The sequence below is a fragment of the Drosophila rhopaloa genome, unplaced genomic scaffold, assembly GCF_018152115.1.
Source record: "Drosophila rhopaloa isolate 14029-0021.01 unplaced genomic scaffold, ASM1815211v1 contig_187, whole genome shotgun sequence".
Taxonomy (NCBI): Eukaryota; Metazoa; Arthropoda; class Insecta; order Diptera; family Drosophilidae; genus Drosophila; species Drosophila rhopaloa.
In genome coordinates, this window is record NW_025335069.1 from 198,318 (window position 1) to 221,624 (window position 23,307).

Genomic DNA, 23,307 nt, shown 5'->3' on the forward strand with positions numbered 1-23,307 from the left:
TAATTTTTTAATTTTTTTATTAAATGAAGATATAAATACTGTAAAATATGTTGTTATCCATTTTATTATTTGAGCCATCAAACAATTGAAGCATACTGTGAATCGAATCTTGTATTTCTCTATTTCCTTTCCATAAAAGCCCTTATAAAACTGGCATCTCTTATTACCAAAAAACAAATTTTATACTAATGCTTATGTATTTCTTATTTTCAGACATGTACAATTCGGACACGAGCGAGGATTCGATGATGATCGCCAACGGCTCGCCGCATGATCAGAAGGAGCCACACTATACGAATTTGGACCAGCAACACGGGCTGGGTGGCAGCGTTTGCGGCCCGGGGCCCGGCGGTGCTGGTGGTGGTGGGGGCATGAGTGGTGGGGCTGGCTCTGGCTCTGGCGAGAAAGGTCAGTTTAATGGTCCCAAAGCTTGGACACAAGATGATATGAATTCAGCTTTAGATGCATTAAAGAACCAAAACATGAGCCTGACGAAAGCGTCCGCCATTTATGGCATCCCATCGACCACCCTGTGGCAACGTGCTCATCGCCTGGGCATCGAAACGCCCAAGAAGGAGGGCGGCACCAAGTCGTGGAACGAGGATGCCCTGCAGAATGCCTTGGAGGCGCTGCGTTCGGGTCAGATATCCGCGAACAAAGCGTCGAAGGCTTTCGGCATCCCCTCCTCGACGCTCTACAAGATTGCCCGGCGCGAGGGCATCCGCCTTGCGGCGCCCTTCAATGCCGCCCCAACCACGTGGACGCCCGAGGATCTGGAGCGAGCCTTGGAGGCGATACGGGCGGGTAATACATCAGTGCAGAAAGCCAGCGCTGAGTTTGGCATACCCACAGGTGAGTTGTCTGCGAATCCAGTCCGTAGTTCGAATTATGGTGTCCTCTATTTCTTCGACGACGCCTTGTCTTAAAAAATCCACTTCGTAGTTGGTGTTTTTAGCATTGTCCCAGTGGATGAAGAAGTAGAAAAAGTGCTAGAATTAAGTTATCTCATATACGGATTGCCTCTTAAAGCCAATCTGAAAAAGTGATTTTCAAATTGGCCATTGTGCCGTAATAAAAAAAGAGAAGAAAAACCTAGAAAAAGAAAAGCTCTCATGCACTTGATTTTGACCACTTTCCCTCGTCCGCCTTTGATCTGATTTTGCTGTGACTAATCCCCCTCTTCCACTCCATCAACCGCCTCAAAGGAACACTTTACGGACGCTGCAAACGGGAGGGCATTGAGCTGTCGCGTTCGAATCCAACGCCCTGGTCCGAGGATGCCATGAACGAGGCCCTGAACTCAGTGCGGTGAGTGCGTGCGAACTACTGGCGTCAATTAAGTCGCTAATCACCATTTCCGACACATATCTCCCACAGCGTTGGCCAAATGTCCATCAACCAGGCGGCCATTCACTATAACCTGCCCTACAGCTCGCTCTACGGCCGCTTCAAGCGCGGGAAATACGACGTGGTGGCCAACACGAGTGGCGTGGCGCTCCTCAACACCTCGGGCAACACCACCGGCAGCATTGAGATTATCGAGCACAGTCAGGAGAATTCGGTACGTAGCCACGGCAGCAAAAAGCTAAAAGCAAATGCAAACCCAGTTCACAAACTCTAAAACCAAAGTCTTTAAAAAACGCATCCAATTCAAGAATTATTTTTTCAAACATATAAATTATTTGTTTTTAATAGCCTGAAACCATTTCATGAGTGCATTTTTTGAGGAATGCGGCTATAATTCGTTCAGTTGAATTCCGACACCAAAATGCATCTATTAAATTAATTCCACTTATTTATTATTTATTTAATCAGTTAGGACATGAATTTTAAGTACAATTTTCTATTAATTAATGAAATGTGGTTCAACGAATTCTCAGAACAATGCAGATAAACCATTAAATTAAGTTTATTGTCTCATTTAAATCTTTTTTCATTTACAACCGCTTACACAAACACTACACATAAATGCCAGCTTTGACTAACCTATATAATCAATTTATTTATGCAAAGTTGCATATGTTACAGCAACAGTTCCCGTACAGCCCCTCGCCGCATCCGCCAACTCCGCAGCACCACAGTACGCCACAGCACCACAGTACGCCGCAAGGTCCTCCGACGACGCAACACATGCAACAGCACGTGGTGCACATGCAACAGCAGCAGCAGCAGCAACAGCAGCAGCAGTCGCCCCACCCGGGTCACCATCCGCAGCACATGCAGCAGGATGTGGTTACATCGAGCAGTCAGGTGGTGCACAGCCAGCAACAGCAGCAGCTTCAGCAGATCTATCAGCACCACGGGACGCCGGAGCGTAGTTGAGAATCACTGCATGCTGCGGCAATAATGGGCAGCACCGGTGGTGGGGGAGCAGGAGGAGCCAGTACTAGTGGCAGCACGGCGGCTAGTAGCACACCCTTTGCCAGCATATCGGCGCTGGTCAGCGGACCGAACAGTGCCCCACCACCACCAGTGGCTCCCAGTGGCTCGTCGGCAGTCAGTGGCGGCACCAGCAAGCGCAAGAAAGCCAACAAGCAAAAGCGTTGAGAGCAGGAGGATCAGCCACATGGGTTGGAAACCATCGCCGGAGTGGCCAGACCCGAGGACATCAAGTTTAGATTTAATTGCAAGCACTGGAAGCGCAAGCTTCGGCAGTTTCATTTGCTATTGTCCAAACAGTAGTCAATCAGTCAGTTAGGAAGATATATGAATGACCCACAGACAAATATTCCCAAGGGTAGGGCAAACCAATCACAAAAACACTTTTGAACTAGATGGACATTAATTACACAATCGAGATGTGTATAAAATGTAAATACATAACGAAATATGCTTTATCTACATTATACGGAAAATAGTTATATAGATATTAGGTTTGCAAAAGTCCTTTGTTCTAGACAAGTAAGTTGGAGAAGAGAGAGAGATATACACATACCTAGATTGTAAGAAAAAAATGAATTTTAGATTTGCCTAGACTCGAAAGATAATGAATTCGTTTTGGGCTCGCAGTTTTAAGAGCACTTTGTTATTAATGGACATGGACACGGGTATATATTTTGGGCTCGTGACCATTCTGAAAACCTTGAACTAGGACCTAATAGTGGAAACCCTATTCTAGATTCCGTTTGCCCCTTCTGCGTTTTGTTATAATTTTCGCTTAGTGTGAGACTGAAAGTGCCCCTAAAACTGTAGAAACCCAAGCCCAAAACTATAGTGAAAACGCATACAACACAACCCATACATGAATCAAATGCTTTATAACCATATTGTTTGAACGAAAAGAACGAAGGGGAGAATACCTTAATGTAGAATTAAACCAAATTATCAAGGTCCTAGAAATTAAACTCATTAGCTTGTAATGACAACCGCAAACAGATCAGATAAGAAAGAAAAACAAGAGTTATTTGAATTTAAGTGGTGGCGCCCTGAATCAACCAATATTGATTTGATTTCAACTGAATTAAGAATATAGCCAATACATAATTTTAGAAATGAAGTAATTGCAAGGAAACAACACATGGAATGTATTTTTGATAAAAGCAGAAACTAAAGCAGCCGGAATAAGCAAATCGAACTGCAAATGTTGTTAATGTTAAGCTCTAAATATTGTCTTTTCAAAATCACATTCAAAGCAAAGATTTGAAGCAAGCATGTAAGAGAAATCAACCAATAAATACGCACGTATATATATGGATGCAAAACACCTCTAAGTGAACTGTAAAATTGTTTAGTGTAGCAGCGAACGAAAGTTGTTATAATAAACCTTTTTTCTTTAAAGAACACTTTATTCAAGCAGCTTTATGTTGCCCCAGGAAATGTCGTAGATCTAATAGTATCTATATCAAAAATCGGAAATGAAATCTACAAGGAGAAAAACTATATTCAAAATTTTGAAATTAGACGTTAATAAGGAAAAATGTATAATAGCTTCCACTAGCGTATCTACATATTTAGGAAACGAGAAATTTATACTTTAAACACCCATCTGAAGTAACTTCAACTATTTTTGGTTTCATCTCAACTATACGTGTGCGGAGAACACTTTGAAATCTTTGTAAATACATTTGAATAATTTCTTTAGTTGTTAGTTGTGTTAGGGGAACAGGTATCTGAAAATTACAAAAATCAAATGTTGCAAATTAATTTATTTTAGCGTTATAGACCCGTAGAACTGAATGCAATATGCTTACCTTAAACTCAACATAATTTAATTCTATTCCTATTATCTTTAGTTGGATTCATTTTAATGTTTTATAGCAAAACTGTATATCATTGTAAATTAATTAAAGCATACGAAGTAGCATCTACAAGAGTTAAATCAACAATAAAACAAAAAATATCATTATAACCTTGTTAAAATTGTCGCAAGAGCAATTAAAAAATGAACCCAGCAACTTGAAGAAGAATCGAAAATGAAGGCGAATCACACGTAAAAATAATAAAATATTACATTTAAAATTTTAAGCTAACTAAATGTGTAAGAGTAACCTTTAACCACACAATATTATAGCACATTTTGGATTATCAAATATGCATATACAGCAAATATCTATTATAAACGGTAAATGTAAACCCAAAAAGAAACACTGAAACAATCTATGTAACAGCCGAAATAGCGAAAACCCATGTAATAAACAAACAACATTTAATGTAATATTGGTATAACGTAATTTTTAAAGTGAGGTACTATAAATAAAAATTATTAAATAATATTAAATACTTTTCATTTCATCCGAAATGTTCTGCGTTGTTTTAAATAGTTTGGCTAAGGGTTATTCAATTAAACGTTCAATCCAATCAAAATTGAATTTCAACAGGTTTCCAAACCCCACTGAAAAAAGGATTTTATACTTAAAGGGTTGTTTTTATTTTTAAATTATTTTATAAAAAATTATAATTTGATTTTCCTAATAATTAATTTAAACAAGGAAAAATTCTATAGACTATAAGATATCCGTTACTGAGCTAACCAATTTAAAAATAAATCAATTTTAGAAGCGCCAGCTGCAGAACTGCAGTTCAAACACCACAGGCTGAGAGTGAGCAGCTAGTGCTAGTTTGACATATTCCTCCCAATACCTGACATCAACGCGGTTTCTAAAGTGTTTGTTGGTTTATGGGCGTTAGAGTGGGCGTACGAAAACCTAGAATCTTCATCTTAATCGACTCGGCTATTGATCCTAATCAAGAATATATTAAACGTATAAGGTCGAAAACGTTTCTCCCTACATGTTACTTAGTTTTCAAAGAATAGAATATACCCTTTTACTTTACGAATAACGGGTATAAAAATGATAACTTAGTTGTTTTATAACATGTACGGATATACTCCTAAAATTCATTTACATTTCATATAGCTGCCATGGGAATGATCTTGATTTATGTATTGCCTTGAAACCAACAAACAACATAATTAAAATTTGTTATCTCTACTTGTTTAGGATTTTTTTTAAACATTTTTTTTGAATTTGATTAAAATGTCTTTGGCGCTCATGACTTAAACTTAGTTTATCCAAGCGATAAAGCTCTACCTCTGTAAACCTGATCTTGGCTCAAGGGTATTGTTTTGGCCAGTAATGTTAACGGAGCTTTTCTGTTAGGACGATACTTATTAGTAATTCTCCGCTCAGCTGGCGCATGCTCTCCCACATGTTGGGCTTATTTTTTTGACTGTGCTCACCTAGAAGCGGATGATGCCAGTCAAAGTTCTGCTTCCCATGTGAACGGTGGTGTTTGGTGTTTTTCGCGTTTCCAATCGTCTGCGCCGCTTCCTTTCGCAACGCAGAAGATTTTTTACCAAGAAAAGAAAAAATTTGCAGACCCAGCACTTTTCTCTAACTTCAAGTAAAAGAAGACAAAGGAATTGCTTACTTTTGGAAAGTATTTTGTAAGTCTTGCTCATCAAATAAACAAAGCAATCGTGTTGAATGGGAAATCCTCCTTATCAGTGTCTCTTAAGCTAATTGATTAATCAGCGTTTAATCTGTTTATATTTGATTTAAATCATCTCAATTGAAAGTTATGAGTTTATTAAGTGAAAGTGATATGATGTGCGTTCTAATTGAGTGTGAAATTGGCAAATTTAACTTATCCCTCGCAAAAAATGGTTGTACATTTTAATATAGCGGAAATGTCAATTGAAAAAATCACAAGATTGCAAAATTTTTATGTAAAACGAGAGTGTGTGTTGAATTAATAATGATGGATAGAAAAGTTGTCAGGGGAAAGATGGTAAATCGAAATCGGGCTAACGAAAGCACAGCCCAAAAGTTAACTGCATAAACAGTTTATTTTTATATGCCAGAGGACAGCTGCAAGTTCAAGTGTACAAAACTCGTAACCCCCATAAAATTACATTACGCATGATACACACAAACACACATATATATAAATATGTATATTAATATAGGTACATGGGGAGTATGACGTGGTGTGCGAAAGCCCCGTCGCTCAACACGTTCTAAAATATTAACTTTAAAGACAACAGCAAAAATAAGAAAAATACGCAACAATAATAACAGCCACCAAACAACGTGGTTATTAAGAGAGTCCAGAGAGAAATTATAAATATTATGGAGAGAACGGGCAAAAAGCAGCCCCCACAAAAAAGCTTCCTCTCTCAAGAGAAACTCTCTGCCAAACACAGCTGATTGCAAGAATCATAACGGTGTATGGGTGGTTTTGGCCTCAAATACCTCTACATAACCCCCTCAAACCCCCCTTTTGTTTTTACAACAAGTGCCGCTCTTGGCGAAAAAGTGTTTGCTGATGTTTGCCATGTTTTTGGCCATTTGAACTTGGCACCAGAAAAGTGGGTCTAGGGTATCCACAAGGAGTGTGACCGCATTTCGTCGTCTTCTCTAGCTTGCTTGACCTTGAAGTCTTCCGAATTTATTTCAATTCAAAAATAAACAAGCTAAAATGAAATGTGTCATTTCAAAACTTCCTCTTTGACGTGTTGTTTTGATCAAGTGTTTACTTATTGAATACTTAACAACAAATTTGGAGGTGATACTTCAAGTTTTTATTTGGACTTTAACAGTTGCGGCATGACAAGGGTCGGAAGAATGGAATTTAATTTTTACACTGATAGTGTTTTAAGGCTCTTTAATTTCATTTATTATTTACTTGTTAAGTTTATTATTTTTGTATTTAAAAATGTATTAATAAATATTATATACAATTTTTGACCCAATTGTCAGTTATTGATTAAGTGATTGTTGTATGACCTTGAAATTAGGAAAAATATAATTTATTTTATATTTAAGTTGCTTTTTTATTTATTTTTTGATTCTTGTTCGAAGCTGCTATTTAAAATTTAACAACTTAAAAACATTATTGCCGTTAGCTTTAATTGATGGCTTATGAATTATAAATGTGGCATTAGTGATTCCTTTAGTTTCCCTTTTATAAGTCTTTAAATGTTTTTTTAAGCACTTGAAGTTATTTTGAACAATTGTCCCCCAATTAAAGACTTTAAATGGCTAAAAAAAAAGTTGGACAGTTTTGAATAGCAGGCCTAAATATTTCAAGACCTTGACTAAAATAAAATGAGAAATGAAAATAATCCACAAGTGGGATCGAATATTTGACTTTAAAATTTCAGTCGGCGGTTGAAGTACAACCATAGCCATAGGTGAGCTCCAATTGTATGTGGTATATTTAAAAGGCGGTTCAAGTCAAGTGAAGGTGCGTGTGTGGATGCCATACTTTGTTTGCTGTTTTCAAGAAGAACCCCGAACTGTGGGTTGTGTTGTAAAATAGACCATCAATGTCGTTTACAGCTTTTAGCGCCAAAGTAGTGGAAGATAATAAAACCGTGCAAGGGAAGTGCTTAGTACAGTCAGACTTCAAAAGCATGACACACTTTTAGAGCAGAGAAAACTTGCTTTGGACTTCTTAAAATGTATAATTGTTTAGCGAAAATAAACTTATTGTTGTATTTATTTTATAAAGTTTGTATTATTTTGTTCTTCTTTTTATTATCAATCAATGCAAGGCTTTCGAAAATAATATTTTTGAAACTGGAAAATCCTTATTAAAAATTACGGTTTGTAACATACATTTTGCTTTAAGGAAATGAGGTTTTATGGTTAGAAATAATTATTGCTTATGTTGTGGCTGTAAAAGTAGTTTTTGTATACAGCTTTTTAAAAAGTTCGACTAAGGCAATTTCGCCTACATATCCTTTTTCCTTAATTATTCAGTAAGTTTCTTTACTTTTCCAGTTTGCTTGCATTCCACATCGAACCTCCCAAAAAGCTGTTGCTGGGGCAACCTCCACTGAACACCGGAAAAAGAAAAGGGTCAAAAGAGGAAGACTCACAGAGCCTTGCACGCAAGTGAGTAAACAACTGGCCTCAACTGGCAGTCGTTAGGTGAAATTATCAATTATGCAATTAAAAAGGGGGTGGCAATTGTGGCAGCTGAGTATCTCAGGTGAGAGTTGTTCAAACTTTCGCCCACTGCGCTTATTGATCTAAATTAAATGCCAAGGTTGGAATAGTATTAAAATAGTTGGAAAGTGCGTTTAAAAAGCTAACTTTGATTCGCACGAAAAACCCTTGAACTAAATTTAATAGTTCTAAAAGTGGATTTATAAAGCTAACATTGCCTCGTGTAACCATATGTGATCCCTTTGAAATAACGTGGATATGCCCTTAATAATTTATTCCGGAGTTGCTGTTTGTGTTTCCGTTTTTCTCATTACACTTTTCATTTCCGTTTCCCGCAGCCAAAATGAAAATGTTACAGGGCATACGTACAGGGCGCATACGTAATATGCTAATCAACTTTTGTTGCCAACAAGCTGGCGATAAACCAAGTACAAGCCACAACCTTTTGGGCCCAACTGTTGCAAAAGTAACTTTTCGTGTGTGTTAATGTGCTTGTGGATAACTGGGCATGTCCTTAGGTTGTCGAAAGTCAAGCCCGGCAAAAGGCTGCTCACTTCACAGCCGAGTATCGACCCTCGTTTGGATCAGCCTTCAGCCAATTGACCCCTAACCCTTGCTCAGAGTGTCTCTCACAAGCCTGAACTTACCTTGCCAAAGAGTCAAGGACGTCAAAAACACTCACACTCATACGAATTGCATGCCTGATTTCACCAATTGATTGCATGCAATTGTTTTCCCTTCTACTTTCACTTGTCTGCTCATCCCGACCCAAATCCTCGGAATGAAAAAGGGGGGCGAGTGGCAATATTAAGTACGTGAAAATCCTTTAGAATTATTCAGGAGCCATTCCGTCTGGTTGGCCTAAAAGGGCAGGCCCTTCACGAAATTATATCCATTTCAGATCCCACTTCAACTGTTGCACATTCGTAAATCAGAGCTGTCATGTCCAAATGCATATTTCATGTTGGTCTGATTTCATATTTGAAATGTATACCCTTTCAGAAAGTATTTTATTTTAAAGGTCGAATCAGATGAGAGTTTAGACATTAAACTTTTACAATTTTAACTTAATTACTCAATATAAAACAGGTCAATAATCCTATTTTATATTTATATTTCCTACACAAACTTTAAAGTTCCATCTTTAATATCATTAACAATGTACAAAATTATTGTTATATATACCAGATCACAAAAAGTAATGAAGGACCCACACCGCCTACCTTATTACCAATTTATGAGATGCTGATATAAAAGAACCCAATAAAATAAACAACATTTTGTGAGGGTGTTTGCAACTCCACTTCCCGAAGTTCGGCCAAATATTTATGATTTTTGTTTGGTCTGCGCAAATACCGAAATGAGATTTTGCGGTTGCCACTTTGTATTCCGATGAATGTTTCTGAATTTTTCTGCATGAACGCTTGATGAGCATATTTAATGCAATTTGAAATGTGGTTCTGGGTAAACAGCACTTAGCTAAAACATAAAATTAATTATGTTTGGGTCAGATGATTCAATTAGAGCAAAACTTTAGCTAACAAAACATTGACATTGACATAGGCGTTTTCATGCCTAAAATGGGAAAATAAACTGTGTTCGAAATTTAATTCTGTGAGAATTAATTAAGCCAATAAACAAAACAAAGTGCGGTCAGTAGACTGATTGACTTTAATTGTTTGGTGGTCAAATTAAGCCGTTTAAAGCTGGACTCATATGCAGGCCACGTATAACGCCAATGGAGGCCATTGCAAATGGAACTCTTGCACATTTCCTGCCCGAGTGCAATTCATTTCCTATGTCCTGCTAGATTCCGTAGCTTAACTTTTGCCGTCAGCTTAATGTACAACCTGAAGATGTTCTCAGGCTTTCAAACACATTTGACCTTGTTTCGCTCAGCCAACGGTGCGTATGAGTGTTGTCTAGATGACTTCGTTGATTTGCTTGTTGCTTTCATTATCAATGTCAATGTGCCCCAATGAGCTCTCTAGAAACTCAGTGAGAAATCTTTGAGATACTTTTCCACTCAATCTTACTCTCAATATCGCTGATTGCATTGGTCTTACCCTGAGTTAATGGGGCATTTCGCAGACGGAACAAGAGCAAATAATGAAAGAACCCCATCTGTAGGTCATGAGCAAATCACTTTGTTGCCATGAGCAAATCCCACTTTGTTGCGATGAGCAAATAACGCAAAATTGATTTCCTTCTGTGCTTTATTTACTTTCGTTTTGATGCCTTCACTTCTCGCCACCTTTCTGTGCATTTTTATGCTCTCAACCTTATCATTGTTTGTATATTTTTATATTTTTGCATCACAGAAAATTCATTTGCACTCGCATTTGTGTTTTGCAGTTCGAGTGGCGCAGGTCTCGCGTTGTTTTTATTTTTAGCGCGAAATTACGAAATTTTCTCACTTTTTGATTGTGTTATTAATTAGTTATTGAAAATGCGCCTAAGTCGAATGCGATGCTTCCCAGGCGTTTTGTAAGTTCTTTAAAGGCTATATTTTCTCGATCTGATATCTCTGCTAATTGATTGCCTTGTTCTCTCTCTTTACTGAGACTTAAGTAAAAAATTTTAAGCTGAATAAATAAAAAAATGTTTCTTTTACGCAGAACTTTTTGAAATCGATTGTAAGTAGTTACCAGAGCTTTGCATAAAATAATTGTTAAAAACAATAAAACTTGCATACGTTTTGGATAAAACAAATTAACTTATGTCACTTATCCTTTTCCAATACTGCTTTTATATATTAAATTAATACAATAAATGTTTAACAGCCTTTAATATATTATCGGTGTATACAGCTATAACCAGTTATTTATTTTTATACCCTTGAAGAGGGTATTATAATTTGGGCTAGCAATTTGTAATTACAGCATTACTATCGATTATCGATTACCGTCGATCCTTCTGTCTGACTATATTCCATAGCTGTCATATATCTGCCATACTGACCGTATAGTTTTATGCAGTTTATTCGCGCAGTGCCCGCCGTCATAAATTTTCGGTATGTTTGCAAGGGTATTAAAACTTCCATTTGCCGAATCTAGATTCTGTTCTGGTTTTTAAGTATCACCGCTGATAATATTTATTAGCTGAGCAATCAGATCCTGAAAACGAGCTATTTAACTTACCTCTCGAGTCGTGTCTATCACCAATCTCTTGTGTGCCATTTCCATTTCGATCTTTCCCAATCCAAGCAGCGTCTGTAGGATGAGCAATGCGGGAATCGACGGAGGAGGAGGAGGAGGAGGAGGCGGCGGAGGATCAGGATCAGGATCGACAGCAGTGCCACCCACAACGCCACCACCCACTGGCCATGGATCCACTCGTCGCCTGAGCCACTTGACTGGCAGTAGCCGTTCGGGAGGAGCCGCCGCCATGGGCAATGTGGTGGGCTGGCTGAAGCAGGTTCTGTCCACACCCAAACCCAAAATGTGATCCGTATTGATGTGAACCACCCAGCACAACACAGTGTATTACACCCAAAACAAACAAACCTGCACTCCCTTTGCTTTTGTGTTGCATCCCCCCGCCTGATTCTTCAGTTGCCCCTGATGTCCTTCGATGTGATTTGGGATTCCGTAAAACCAAATACTGATTTGCGAATTCTTTTGCAATCTTTTTCAGGCTTCCATTGAAGTGCGCGACGCCGGCACACGAACTTTGTCGATGCTGCAGAGCAGCAATCCCAACTTTCGATCGTTGGACCTATCTCTGGGCACGCCCACACCCACTACTCCCACCTCGAGCGAAGTTCCAGTTGCTCCGGCCAGTGCCACCGCCTCGTTGAGTGGTTCCACATTACAATTCGGACCGGAGGACCCTGACGAAGCAGCCGCAGTCGGAGGAAGTCAGTCGCTGACGCCACTGGATGCCAGGGAACTCTTGACGAGACCCACACGCGCCTACGCCTCCGTCAGCCAGCCCCAGAGTCCTAGACATCGAGGCTCCGGATCGGGTTCCGTTTCCGGATCGCGAATAATCACACACGGCTTGACCGGACGATCCACATCGATTTCCTCGCAGCTGGAGAAGACCAAGAAGCTGCTGAAAATGACCGAGGGCGAGGATAAGCCGCTGACCATTCTGCACTACAACGATGTCTACAACATTGAGTCCATGGCGGAAACGGAGCCGGTGGGCGGAGCAGCCCGATTTGCCACGGCCATCAAGAGTTTTGCACATCTGAATCCCCTCGTGCTCTTCAGTGGCGATGCCTTCTCACCCAGCATGTGTGAGTATTAAGGGTAAATGGATTCAAAATGATTTTATTTACTCAAAAAATATTTTTAATTACAGTGAGCACCTTTACCCAAGGCGAACAAATGATTCCCGTGCTCAATACGGTGGGCACCCACTGTGCCGTCTTTGGTAACCATGATTTTGGTGAGTGACTTGCTAGGTTACACCATAATGGATTTAACTACCTCATTATCCTCTTAGATCACGGTCTGGATGTGCTGGTGAATCTGATCAAGCAGACAGACTTCCCTTGGCTCATGTCCAATGTGGTTGACAACGAAACAGGTCGTCCTTTAGGCGGTGGCAAGATATCGCACTTCATTCTCCACAATCAGATCTCCATTGGATTGATAGGCCTGGTGGAGCGGGAGTGGCTTGAGACCCTGCCGACCATCGATCCCAATGAGGTGACCTACATCGACTACGTGGAGGCTGGAAATAAGCTTGCGCGCGAGCTGAGAAACGAGGGTTGTGACCTCATCATTGCCCTGACCCACATGCGAACCCCCAACGACATTAATCTGGCCGAGAAGTGCGACGGCATCGACATTATCCTTGGCGGTCATGACCACGTTCGCGAGGTGACCGAAATCAATGGGAAGATGATTGTCAAATCGGGCACGGACTTCCAGCAGTTTTCGGTAATCACCATCGATCGGGATGCCGCCAATCGGGAGCACTTCACCACCGACGTCAAGTGCTTCGATGTGACGGCCAAGATTCCGGAGGATCCGGAGCTGAAGCAGGAGCTCTCCAAATATTCCAGTAAGTGCGGAAAGCAACAAATTGAATTCTCTTAATTCTTAAACCTTTGGGTAGGGTCCCATAGAAACCTCTAGAGATTTTAAACCTCTTAAAGGGTGTCTAGAGTTATTTGATTTCAACTTACTAACTCCGTAATGCTTTTCTTACAGAGTTCATCGAGAGCAAGTTGTCCGACGTGATGGGAGTATTCAGCGTGGAGCTGGACGGTCGCTTCTCACGGGTGCGAACCCAGGAAACGAATCTGGGCAACTGGGTGTGCGACGTGGTGCTGGCCGCCGTTGGAGCCGATGTGGTCATCTTAAATGGAGGCACCTTCCGCTCGGATCGTGTTCATCCGGTGGGCGCCTTCACCATGGGTGACCTGGTTAATGTCATCCCCATGCGGGATCCCCTGATCCTGCTCGAGGTCAAAGGTCAAGTGCTGTGGAAGGCGCTGGAGAACGGCGTGTCAGCCTATCCAAAGCTGGAGGGTCGCTTTCCCCAAGTGGCTGGCATCAGCTTTGCCTTCAATCCGCAGGCGGAGCCCGGCAAGCGTATTGATCCGCAACTTATCCAGGTGGGCGACGAATACCTCAACCTGGAGCAGAAGTACAAGCTGTGCGTCAAGAGCTACATCTTCATGGGATGCGATGGCTATACCATGTTCAAGGATGCCACTGTTCTGGTGAGTCAGGACTTTCCGTTTATTAAGATATCTCGACGTTCATACAGAAAGATAGACGGGGAAAGCTAGATTTATTTGGCTAGTGATCCTGGTCAAGAATGTATGACCTTCATAGGGTAATAAACGGTCTATATTTTTCTGTATGTCTATATTTTTCAACAAATACAATATATAAGCATATATAAGCCTCATCTTCAAGGTAGTCAAGATATTATTAATGATTTTATACTGATAAACCCAAATATCTCTTTCAGATGGATGACGATGCCTGTCCCGAGTTGGGAATTACACTACAGAATCACTTCAAAGCGATTAACTCGCGAAAGTGTGGTCAAAACACAAAGCACCGGCAGTCGCTGGTCACACTTTCCCGAAGGCATAGCCTGGTGCAGTGCCTCGACAGCATGGATCTGGATGGACCCTCACCTATCCGTAAACTATCCGTGGGTCATCACAACAAGTCGATGGACCTGACGCATGGAAATTCCCAGAAGGTGAGCAGAACTACTTGGAGATTAGTTCCAAATTTTAATGGTTATTCCTTTTTAGATGCTGCGACGTGCCTCCTTGGATGACCTGGAGCAGTCCACCTGCGACTTGGCGCCACAACTGGAGCACCGCATTGTTATGATACAAAACGAAGAGGTTGGTGACTTGATATGATTAATCGAGCTGGTACTAATATTCATTTATCAATAGCATCAACGACAGCTTCTGTTTAAAAAGGAAACGCACATCATGAACTCCACGATCACCGAGGCTGAGGACGAGTAAAGAATTTCCGAAAGTCATTTATTCAGTTTGCATTTAATTTTTGTATTTTTGTTTCTTTTTCGTTTTTCTAGTTACAAGAAAATAAGACAACTTGAGTTAGGGGCAGGTTCCGATATGGAGAGAAATATTTGAGTAGCAATTAGGCAATGCAAAGAGAAGATATACCCGTTAGCTAGTTAGTTAGTTGGCAGGTCTTTGGGATCGTGCCCTATATTTATTACTGTTTATTGTTACCGCTCTTCTGTTTTTTTGGCTAAGTTACGTTGTGAACGTTTGTAAGACTTCCCCAGATATGTATGAACTTGATATTGATATTGTATATGATGTATGTGTATGTAGTGAGTACGTGTACCTAAAGCTTACCACTAGTTTAATTTACTTTTAATTAGATAAACTGATTTACACAACCAACTGATTATTATATTGTAATTACTGAGCAGCTCTTATGTTTTGTGATCTAGATAAAAAGAGTTTGAGCCGAGCTTTGAGATTCCCTAGATATTCCAAAATAGTTGTTTAAAAAAACCAAGTCCACAAAACGCAATCAAACACTATAGGTTGTATGCAAAACACTGGACGACGACGAGGAGCACTAGCAAACTCAAGAGGCAAGCAGATGTAAAGTGAATGTAAAGCAATATTTTAGACAAGGCACCTAAATTTTGAATTTCAAAATAGGACATATATATTTTTATGGACACTTTTGAAGCGCTTGAACACAGCAGAACATATTATTTTTAGAGTACTCAAACCGTGCAACACTCATGGATTAATGCTTTAATCTTAAATAGTTCCTTGAACTTGCACACCACCAACACGAGATGCAACAAAAGCCGGAGTGTATTTTTGTCCATAGGAGAGCAATCTGATTGCGAATAACTGACGACCAACCGGAAATCAGAACAAAAGCGAATACAAAGGCAGCAGCTACCCACTCAATTACACAAAGTTAAACAATAAGTAGAGGAAGGCACATATATGTACTCCATGCTTAACTGATTGTCCATGCTTAGAACGTACAGTTAACTAAAGTGAACAATATGCAGGCTCAAAATGCACCTGATTATTAAAATTATAAAGGACCCATATATATAGATATCGTACATCTTTCGACCTTCTTCCACGCCCTGCAGCGGGTCATCCTTCTACACTTTTAAACTATTTTGGCAATGGGCCATTAGCCCGTAGAATAACGCATTTTGTGTATATTGAACGAAGTAAATTGATTTATGTAAACATTTATTAAATACATAAACTATATGTAAAGGGGATTTTTAAATTAATTTGGCGGAAGCACGTTTGTTAGTCAGCAGGGCACTAAAGTGGTTGGTTAATACTTTAAAAAAAGGTGAGTTAAACTTCTAGGTTGCTTGTATTGGCCGCCTCAATAGAACTGCAACACCAAGGTCTTTATGGCACTGGCAATGTGGAAGGCGCAGTCGCGCACCTCCAAGGTGTTTTTCTGTATGGCCTGCTTGTCGTCCGCCTCGATGGCCTTCTGCAGATTCTCGCACTCGTGCTGGATGAGAATGTTCTGGCGGGTCAGCAGTTTAAGGGTCTCGCGCGTCGGGTCACTAGCATTCGGTGGCTAAAATTAATATTCATATTTATAAGCTATAATGCCAGGGAAATCTATACCCTTCTAGTTGATTAGGTTTCGCAAAAATATATAATTCAAACATTTTTAATGTTTAAATTATTAAAACGACTCTTTTAAAAAAGAAACAAATGTAAAAAGCTAAGTGTCTCGCCTTAACACAAGAGTTTTTGAGTCAATTAGAAAAGATTTCTGCGAAAATCAGAATTATGATCTTACCAAATTAGCATAAAGAGCAATTAAGTCAGTCACGGCACTGCGAATAAGCTCTCCATGTGGGGCAATCGACTGCTTCTGATCCTCCGGCACTGGCTGCATGGCACGGATGAGCTCTTTTAGACAGCGAGTGACTAAATCCGAGCGTACCTTTACCTCTTCCCCAAAAGGCTTGCCATCGCCAGCCATTTGGTACATGCTGGTCGTATTCCGAATATCCGTCTGACCCTTGGCCACGTTGGGAACCAGACGACGCTCGTACATGCTGGCCGGACGCTTGATGGTCGACTGGTTCGAGGAGTCATTGGAGGAGCCGCTGTCCACATTGGCAGTCCCACCCTCAGGCAGCGAAAGTGGTTCGTGCTCCGTATCTGGACTGCTTAGGCTCAGATCAATGCGACTAATTATAGATAAATCAAAACCAAATCATAAAATAAAAGAAAGATAAATAAATGCAAATCAAGACGCTCACAGTGGCTCATCGTAGACGCTGTTGTTAGATGCGCTTGAGAACTTGGACTTGAGCTGCGAGTTTTCGCTGGACAGCATCTGCACCACGTTCTTCAACTGATTGATCTCCGACTTGTAATCGCTGAGCTGTTTTCGCAGCGTTTCCATTTCGTTGTGCGAATTCGCATTGCGCGGAGGCGTGTGGACAATGGCCTAAGCAAAATAAATTATAAATATAAGAAAAACAAATCAATGAACTAAAAAAACTAAATATTTACAATCTATAAAATACAATCGCAAATCAACAAAAGGGAAAGCAGACAAATCACTGAATAATCATAACTACACATAGTTAAAATACCCTTTCACGAGTATCGGCTAGTTTTATTGAGGCTTACTGTCTACATTTGGATTTCTACCATTGGGAATCGACTAGATTGGCTAAAATCAGGGAGCTATAGTGCCCTGGCCTAGGGATGAACACAATGGGTACAGCACGGGTTGTCAAATTTTCAGTCTTCGCTTACGCTTCTAGCCGAAGCTATTGTTCAGCTTGAGAATTTTTTGGCGCATTAGGTTTACCTGCTGGGCCATTGGCGGCACGGGCGCATAATCATCATCGCTAGCCACCGGGTCGTAGATGGGCTCATCATCCGACAGGTTCGGATCGTGACCGCCCTGCTCGAACGAACCGAGCAGCATCGAATTGTTGGCATATGGCAGCGATTGCAGTGACTGATGCCCGGGCAGTGGCGCATCCAACGGACGCAGATTGGCCATGTTTTGCCGTCTCATGGCGTCGACAAGCACATCGGTCAAGAGACCAGTGAACTCGGCGCGATTGAAGCGTGCCAATTTCTGACGACCCTGTTGGCGAAACGATGTTAATGAATCAAGGTTTTAATCATCTGTAAAGCAAGGTCAAACCTGATTGCGCGTGGCGCTCAAAAATGGATTTGCCGGCAAAAATGGCACAGTTGCATGATCAGCATTCAAGGTGCTCGTCGACCAAACTGCAAATGAATAGTTTTACTTTTAGAAATATTGTCTTTCCATATTCCACTTACTGGCTTCGCACTCCCGTCGGTCCACCTCGTCGTACAGGTCCATGACCAGCTCCTCGAACATCTTATTTGGCACGAGTTGCAGCTTTCCACGGGCAATTTTCAGCTGCTCGCTTATGTCGGAGCCATTGGCATCCGGTATAATCATGTGGCGTCCACTCTGAAGGAAAAACCAATTAGTTGGTACACGATCAAGGAGTAGGAGGGGTATACGATTTAAAAACGAAAAGCTCATGGGTTCTTTTCAATTAAATAAGGAGTCCCAATAGATCAGTTTAAAAACAGATCAATCTACCGTGATTAAATAATCAGAAATCTTATTTACAAAATTTTAAAGGAACAGATTTACAGCTAAAAAGAATTTTCTTTAGATCGAATTTTAAAAAGCAAGGAAGTTTTTATTTTTATAATTTTTTCATCATTTTTATATTTTTAGCACACAAAAATCTATTTAAAAATTGTCGCTTGTTTTGTTTAGAAGAGCCAGAATTACTTAATAGAATTTTGAAGTGAGCAGAACTTGATGATTCAATTTTGCTTGCTTCTATGACCTAATCTGAGCGTAATGAGTCAATAAGCGGGTATTCAAATTGCATTTCATAGATTCGTAGATAAAATGGCTCAAAAAGGAATGAAAACGCAACATCCACTCTCGCAGAAATATGGTAATCTAAAAACTTACCGCATGATCTGGCTTTTTTCCGCCCAGGAATGTGATGATCCTGTCGGTAACATCGTACATGGCCTCTAGCAGCCGCTCGGCGATGGTGTTGTGGTTGTTGGCCCTGGCCAACTCAAGAGGAGTCATCCCATTGCCATCCAAAGCGTTAACATCTGCTCCATAGATCAGCAGCATCTCGATCTGCGACGCCTGGCCGAACTTGGCTGCCATATGAAGGGGCGTCGAGAGCTTGTCCTCATGATAGTAATTGGGGTCAGCTCCCTGAACCAAGAAGCGCAGCGAGGTCTCCAGATTGCTGGTCCTCACGCTGGCATGGAGTTGCCTGCTCAACTCCTGCTCCAGGCTGCCAACGGATCCATTACCATCGTCATCATCCTGGAGGCTTGGTTTCAGCACGAACGTTAAATTCACATGCTTGGCCTTGATGAAGTCGGATTTGGTGGGGTGCAGGGCATCCTTGGGCGAGGGCTTGCGCCAGCGGGGCAGGTGCTTTCCCCCGGTGGAGCCACTACTTCCATCAAGCAGATGGTGCTCCCAAACGCTGTTGGCTCCATGGGCATTCAGGGAGTTGACAAAGTTCAGGACCGAGGGTTCCCAGTTGCCCTGGCGAAGGGACTTCACGATGGAGATGTGCCTGCCCAGACTTCGATGCACGGAGCAGCAATCGGCGCAAAGGAGGATTCCCCTATTAATGCTCGCCCAGGATGGATCACCAGCGCCACAATCGCCGCAAACTTCGGTTTGCAATCGGGATTTCCCCCTTGGCATCTTGCTTTTGCTCGAAATCGTGGGCGTGGCTGGATAGGAGTGATCCGGATCCGGCGGCGCTATAAATAACTTCCTGTGCGCTTCGATTATGCTGCTGGCGAAACACATTCAGCATTCCATACGCTCACAAACTGCAGGGGAGAAACAAAAAATAGAATAGGGAAGTTGGAAAAACTGGGGGAAAACTGAAGTGGCTTCGTTCTGATTCACTGGCAGACTGCCGTCTCTGATTGGAAGTTCAGCCAGCTGGCGGTAAAAGGTCAAATATCAGCGACTGGCGCTCACCTCTAGCCATCAATTAGGAAAATTACTTTTAATTAAACGCTGTGAGCTGCACTAGAAAACATTTGCGGATGCTTTTTTACAAGAGTTTGTTTTATTTTTTCTGCACGCCAGTGTGGCCAAGTAGAGGTACTAACAAAGCGGCAGATTCAAACTGTTTGAATTGTAAATTTTATTAAGTGCTTTTAAAGGTTTCTTTACCAGTTTTTAGAAAAACACAATAAATGGTACCAAAAAGATTATATATTCTTTAAAGAATACTTCATTAATGTGTTTCTAATCACAAAAACACTTAAAGAACTGAACTCTTTAAAGGGCAGGCCCTGCATTACAAACTTGGTCCCACCAATTTTCGTCTTTCTGGCAGCTCTGCAAGCAATATATAGTCGTCTCCCTTGCACCTACTCAAGCAAAACATATGTTTATCAACAGATGAGACAGTTTGAGAGTCACTGCGGTTTTTGGAGCACATGGGGCAAAACAAAACAAATTGCCGACTTTTAATTCGATTTTGACTGTTTTTGAGGTGTTAAAAAATTGACAAATAAAAAAGCATGCAAGTGGAGAACCTGTACACTTCGGTAGCTTGCAATCGCTGCACGGAGTGCGCGGATTGGGGTCCAAATGGATGGATTGCCTATGGAGCTTGTAATGCCGTAGCCATAATGGATCCAAAGGTAACTAGAGTGATTTCTAAGTAAAATTTGATACATTTTTAACCATGTTTGGTCAACTTTAGTTCAACGGCAACTCGGCCAAGATCCTTTACACCCTGGTCGAGCACACAAAGCGAGTGAACACTGTAAAATGGTTGGATCAAGGGACACTTCTCTCCGGCGGAGATGATGGAAATGCGATTTTTTGGGAGTTGGGGAAAACTGGTGCAACCAAAAGCCTTCTGCTGAAAGGACATGCAAGTGGGGTCAACGCGGTGGATGGAGTGCGTCGGCAGGATGGCTCCTGGCTGCTGGCTACCGCTGCGGCAGATAGTACCATCAAACTGTGGACTTATCAACAAGGCAATTATGTATGCTTCCAAACCATACAATTGTCTGGAGGATTCTGCTTCTCCCTTCGCCTAAAGTTGCTGCCCACGAGCAATCATGTCCTTTTGGCCTTCAGTGGCGACGACGAGACTGTTTCCCTGTGGACAGAACAAATAGAAGCCACAGGTGGTGGCGATTCACTGGGGCTGCAGTTTCAGCGCGTCCATAAACTCATTGGCCACGAGGATTGGGTTCGAGGACTAGATTTCGTGGACGATGGAGAGGATCTTCTGCTAGCTAGCGGTTCGCAGGATAACTTCATTCGTCTCTGGAGGATTGCACCTCGTAGTGAGGATCAAATGCGCGAGAATCGCATTGATTTGCTCCAGCTAAGCGAGAACGACAGCGAGATCAAAGTGGAAGAGAAGATTCTGCAGCTGGGACAGCAGGCCTGGTATGCAGTAAGTTTGGAATCGGTTTTATATGGTCATGAGGGATGGATTTATGGGGTTCACTGGCACAAGACACCAGAGCAGGGTAAGATACTTTATTTTAGCTCATCGAAAACGCACTAAAACTGTTCCTTTCAGAGCTCCGCCTTCTATCTGCCTCCATTGATAAGACCCTCATAGTTTGGGCACCCACGGAACAAGGCGTGTGGTTAGAAGAAGTTCGCGTTGGCGAAGTGGGCGGAAACTCCATGGGCTTCTTTGGTGGAAAGTTTTCCGCCGATGGCCACTCGATCATGGCCCACAGCTACCAAGGTGGCTTTCACATTTGGAATCAGGATCTAGATCGCCCGCAACTCTGGACCTCCAATGTCATTGTGGGCGGTCACTATGGTGAGGTGAGGGACCTGGCTTGGGAGCACGAAGGCGCTTATTTGATGAGCGTCTCAGCGGATCAAACGACTCGACTGCACGCTCCTTGGCTGCAGGATGGCCATAATACCACTTGGCATGAGCTGGCGCGTCCGCAAGTGCATGGTTATGACATGCAGGCTTTGGCTTTGCTTTCGCGCTATAAATTCGCCAGTGGAGCTGAAGAAAAGATTGTGCGCACCTTTCAGGCGCCGGCGAACTTTATTGAAAACTTCCGTCACATTAGTGGGTTAAAAAAAGATGAGGCTGGAGACGTACTTCTGGATTGTAAGTCTAGGGTATTCATTACTTTAATGCATTTATTTTAACTTGCCATTTCATTTAGCTCTTCCCAAAGGCGCTTCCGTGCCTTCTCTGAGCTTGTCCAACAAAGCTGTCTACAAAGTAGAATCAGACGTAGAGGCGACCGGCAAAGGTAAAGATGATTATCCGGACAACTACTTTGTGCCCATTACTTTGGAAACGCCACCGCAGGAGGAGACATTAATGCAGAACACACTTTGGCCGGAGCTGCAGAAGCTTTATGGCCATGGTTACGAAATCTTTGCACTGGCTGCTACTGCAGATGGTTCCGTCTTGGCCTCCACCTGCAAAGCCAGCAATGCCGAGCATGCACAGATAATAATATGGTGGGTATTGATTTTTGTCAGGCGAAAAAAATATATTAAAGAGCAGATCCCTTTCGCCTGAAAGATTGCAATAACGTGCAACTTGTTCTTAAAGAAAAAATTACCATATATTAAAAAAAAAATCTAAAATGTTACTTTATTTTCAGGAACACTTCGAACTGGAAGCAGTTGCAAAAGCTGAGTGGCCACCAGTTGACAGTCACCCAACTGAGTTTCTCCCCCAATGCGCAATATTTGCTATCCGTCTCCCGGGATCGTCGCTGGTGTCTGTTCGAGAGGCAGAACTCAACCGCGGGCTACCAACTGGTGGCCAGCACCGACAAATCCAATGGAGTTCACACACGCATAATCTGGTCTTGTGATTGGTCGCCTGACGGCCAGTTCTTTGTCACCAGCTCAAGAGATGGAAAGGTAGTAGCTTGGAGAAAGAGTGAAGACGGCAACGAATCTTCTCTGAATGGCTGGCAGGCAGCTGAAGTATTGGATCTTAAAAATGAGTCTATCACAGCTGTGGCTTTTTCCCATCATAGCTGTGCGAACATTCTTGCCTTGGGAACGGAAACAGGGCTGATAAAGATATATAAATTGGCTCGTGGAGAATGGATATTACTCTGCGACTTGAGTAAGAGGTGAGTTAAGAAATATATTAATAATTTATTCTGGAACTTACATTTTGTAAACTTTTAGTCAAGCTCACCATCTCACTGTTCGGCGACTGCAGTTCCGACCAGGAAAAGATCTCCAGCTGGCGAGTTGCGGCGAGGATCATTTGGTACGCATCTACGACTTAAAGCTAATATAAGTTTGTCTACCTGCAAATTAAACTAGCCTTATTAACTTCCACCGCTGCGTTTAATTATAAATTTGAATCATCTGCAGACAGAAGGGGTATGGGTTCCGTC

The 23,307-nt window shown here is 41.7% G+C and overlaps 4 protein-coding genes across 14 annotated transcripts in view; 3 read left to right on the plus strand and 1 right to left on the minus strand.

Moving 5' to 3' along the window:
- The window catches only part of LOC108050177 (broad-complex core protein isoforms 1/2/3/4/5), a 54,018-nt gene extending 49,301 nt beyond the window's left edge, over nucleotides 1-4,717 (plus strand). For 3 of the 5 annotated variants that reach the window (XM_044459270.1, XM_044459274.1, XM_044459273.1), the window contains 4 exons: nucleotides 214-852; nucleotides 1,206-1,308; nucleotides 1,378-1,561; nucleotides 2,014-4,717. In XM_044459270.1, coding sequence (XP_044315205.1) covers nucleotides 214-852; nucleotides 1,206-1,308; nucleotides 1,378-1,561; nucleotides 2,014-2,322 — 1,235 coding nt within the window. In that variant the 3' untranslated portion in view covers nucleotides 2,323-4,717. The remainder of the gene's footprint in view (nucleotides 1-213; nucleotides 853-1,205; nucleotides 1,309-1,377; nucleotides 1,562-2,013) is intronic. The other 2 variants (XM_044459272.1, XM_044459271.1) reach the window with 2 other exon arrangements.
- Nucleotides 4,718-5,713: 996 nt separating this feature from the next.
- Nucleotides 5,714-16,110, plus strand: LOC108050155 (mannosylglucosyl-3-phosphoglycerate phosphatase). 6 transcript variants are annotated; one of them, XM_017131674.2, is made up of 11 exons: nucleotides 5,714-5,887; nucleotides 8,229-8,342; nucleotides 11,603-11,813; nucleotides 12,033-12,639; nucleotides 12,705-12,791; nucleotides 12,849-13,412; nucleotides 13,562-14,076; nucleotides 14,331-14,570; nucleotides 14,626-14,721; nucleotides 14,776-14,846; nucleotides 14,922-16,110. In XM_017131674.2, exons 3-11 carry the CDS (start codon nucleotides 11,616-11,618, stop codon nucleotides 14,980-14,982), a joined length of 2,439 nt encoding a protein of 812 aa, XP_016987163.1. In that variant the 5' UTR covers nucleotides 5,714-5,887; nucleotides 8,229-8,342; nucleotides 11,603-11,615; the 3' UTR covers nucleotides 14,983-16,110. The 6 variants fall into 6 exon arrangements, with proteins under 6 accessions (XP_016987163.1, XP_016987164.1, XP_016987165.1 ...); XM_017131675.2 differs by having other exon boundaries at nucleotides 11,606-11,813; XM_017131676.2 differs by lacking the exon at nucleotides 11,603-11,813.
- On the minus strand, nucleotides 16,073-20,046 carry LOC108050158 (ARF GTPase-activating protein Git). Of its 2 annotated transcripts, none has more exons than XM_017131680.2 (8): nucleotides 19,913-20,046; nucleotides 18,860-19,758; nucleotides 18,181-18,337; nucleotides 18,041-18,126; nucleotides 17,696-17,980; nucleotides 17,136-17,326; nucleotides 16,667-17,063; nucleotides 16,073-16,438 (listed from the first exon to the last, which is right to left on the minus strand). In XM_017131680.2, the coding sequence occupies exons 2-8, from the start codon at nucleotides 19,733-19,735 to the stop codon at nucleotides 16,235-16,237; spliced, it is 2,196 nt and encodes a 731-aa protein (XP_016987169.2). In that variant the 5' UTR covers nucleotides 19,736-19,758; nucleotides 19,913-20,046; the 3' UTR covers nucleotides 16,073-16,234. The 2 variants fall into 2 exon arrangements, with proteins under 2 accessions (XP_016987169.2, XP_016987170.2); XM_017131681.2 differs by having other exon boundaries at nucleotides 19,939-20,045.
- A 293-nt stretch (nucleotides 20,047-20,339) lies between these two features.
- LOC108050157 (probable elongator complex protein 2) lies at nucleotides 20,340-23,248 on the plus strand. The gene is made up of 6 exons (XM_017131679.2): nucleotides 20,340-20,586; nucleotides 20,649-21,432; nucleotides 21,486-22,043; nucleotides 22,102-22,405; nucleotides 22,552-23,034; nucleotides 23,093-23,248. Exons 1-6 carry the CDS (start codon nucleotides 20,464-20,466, stop codon nucleotides 23,205-23,207), a joined length of 2,367 nt encoding a protein of 788 aa, XP_016987168.2. The 5' UTR covers nucleotides 20,340-20,463; the 3' UTR covers nucleotides 23,208-23,248.
- The last annotated feature ends 59 nt before the right edge of the window (nucleotides 23,249-23,307 follow it).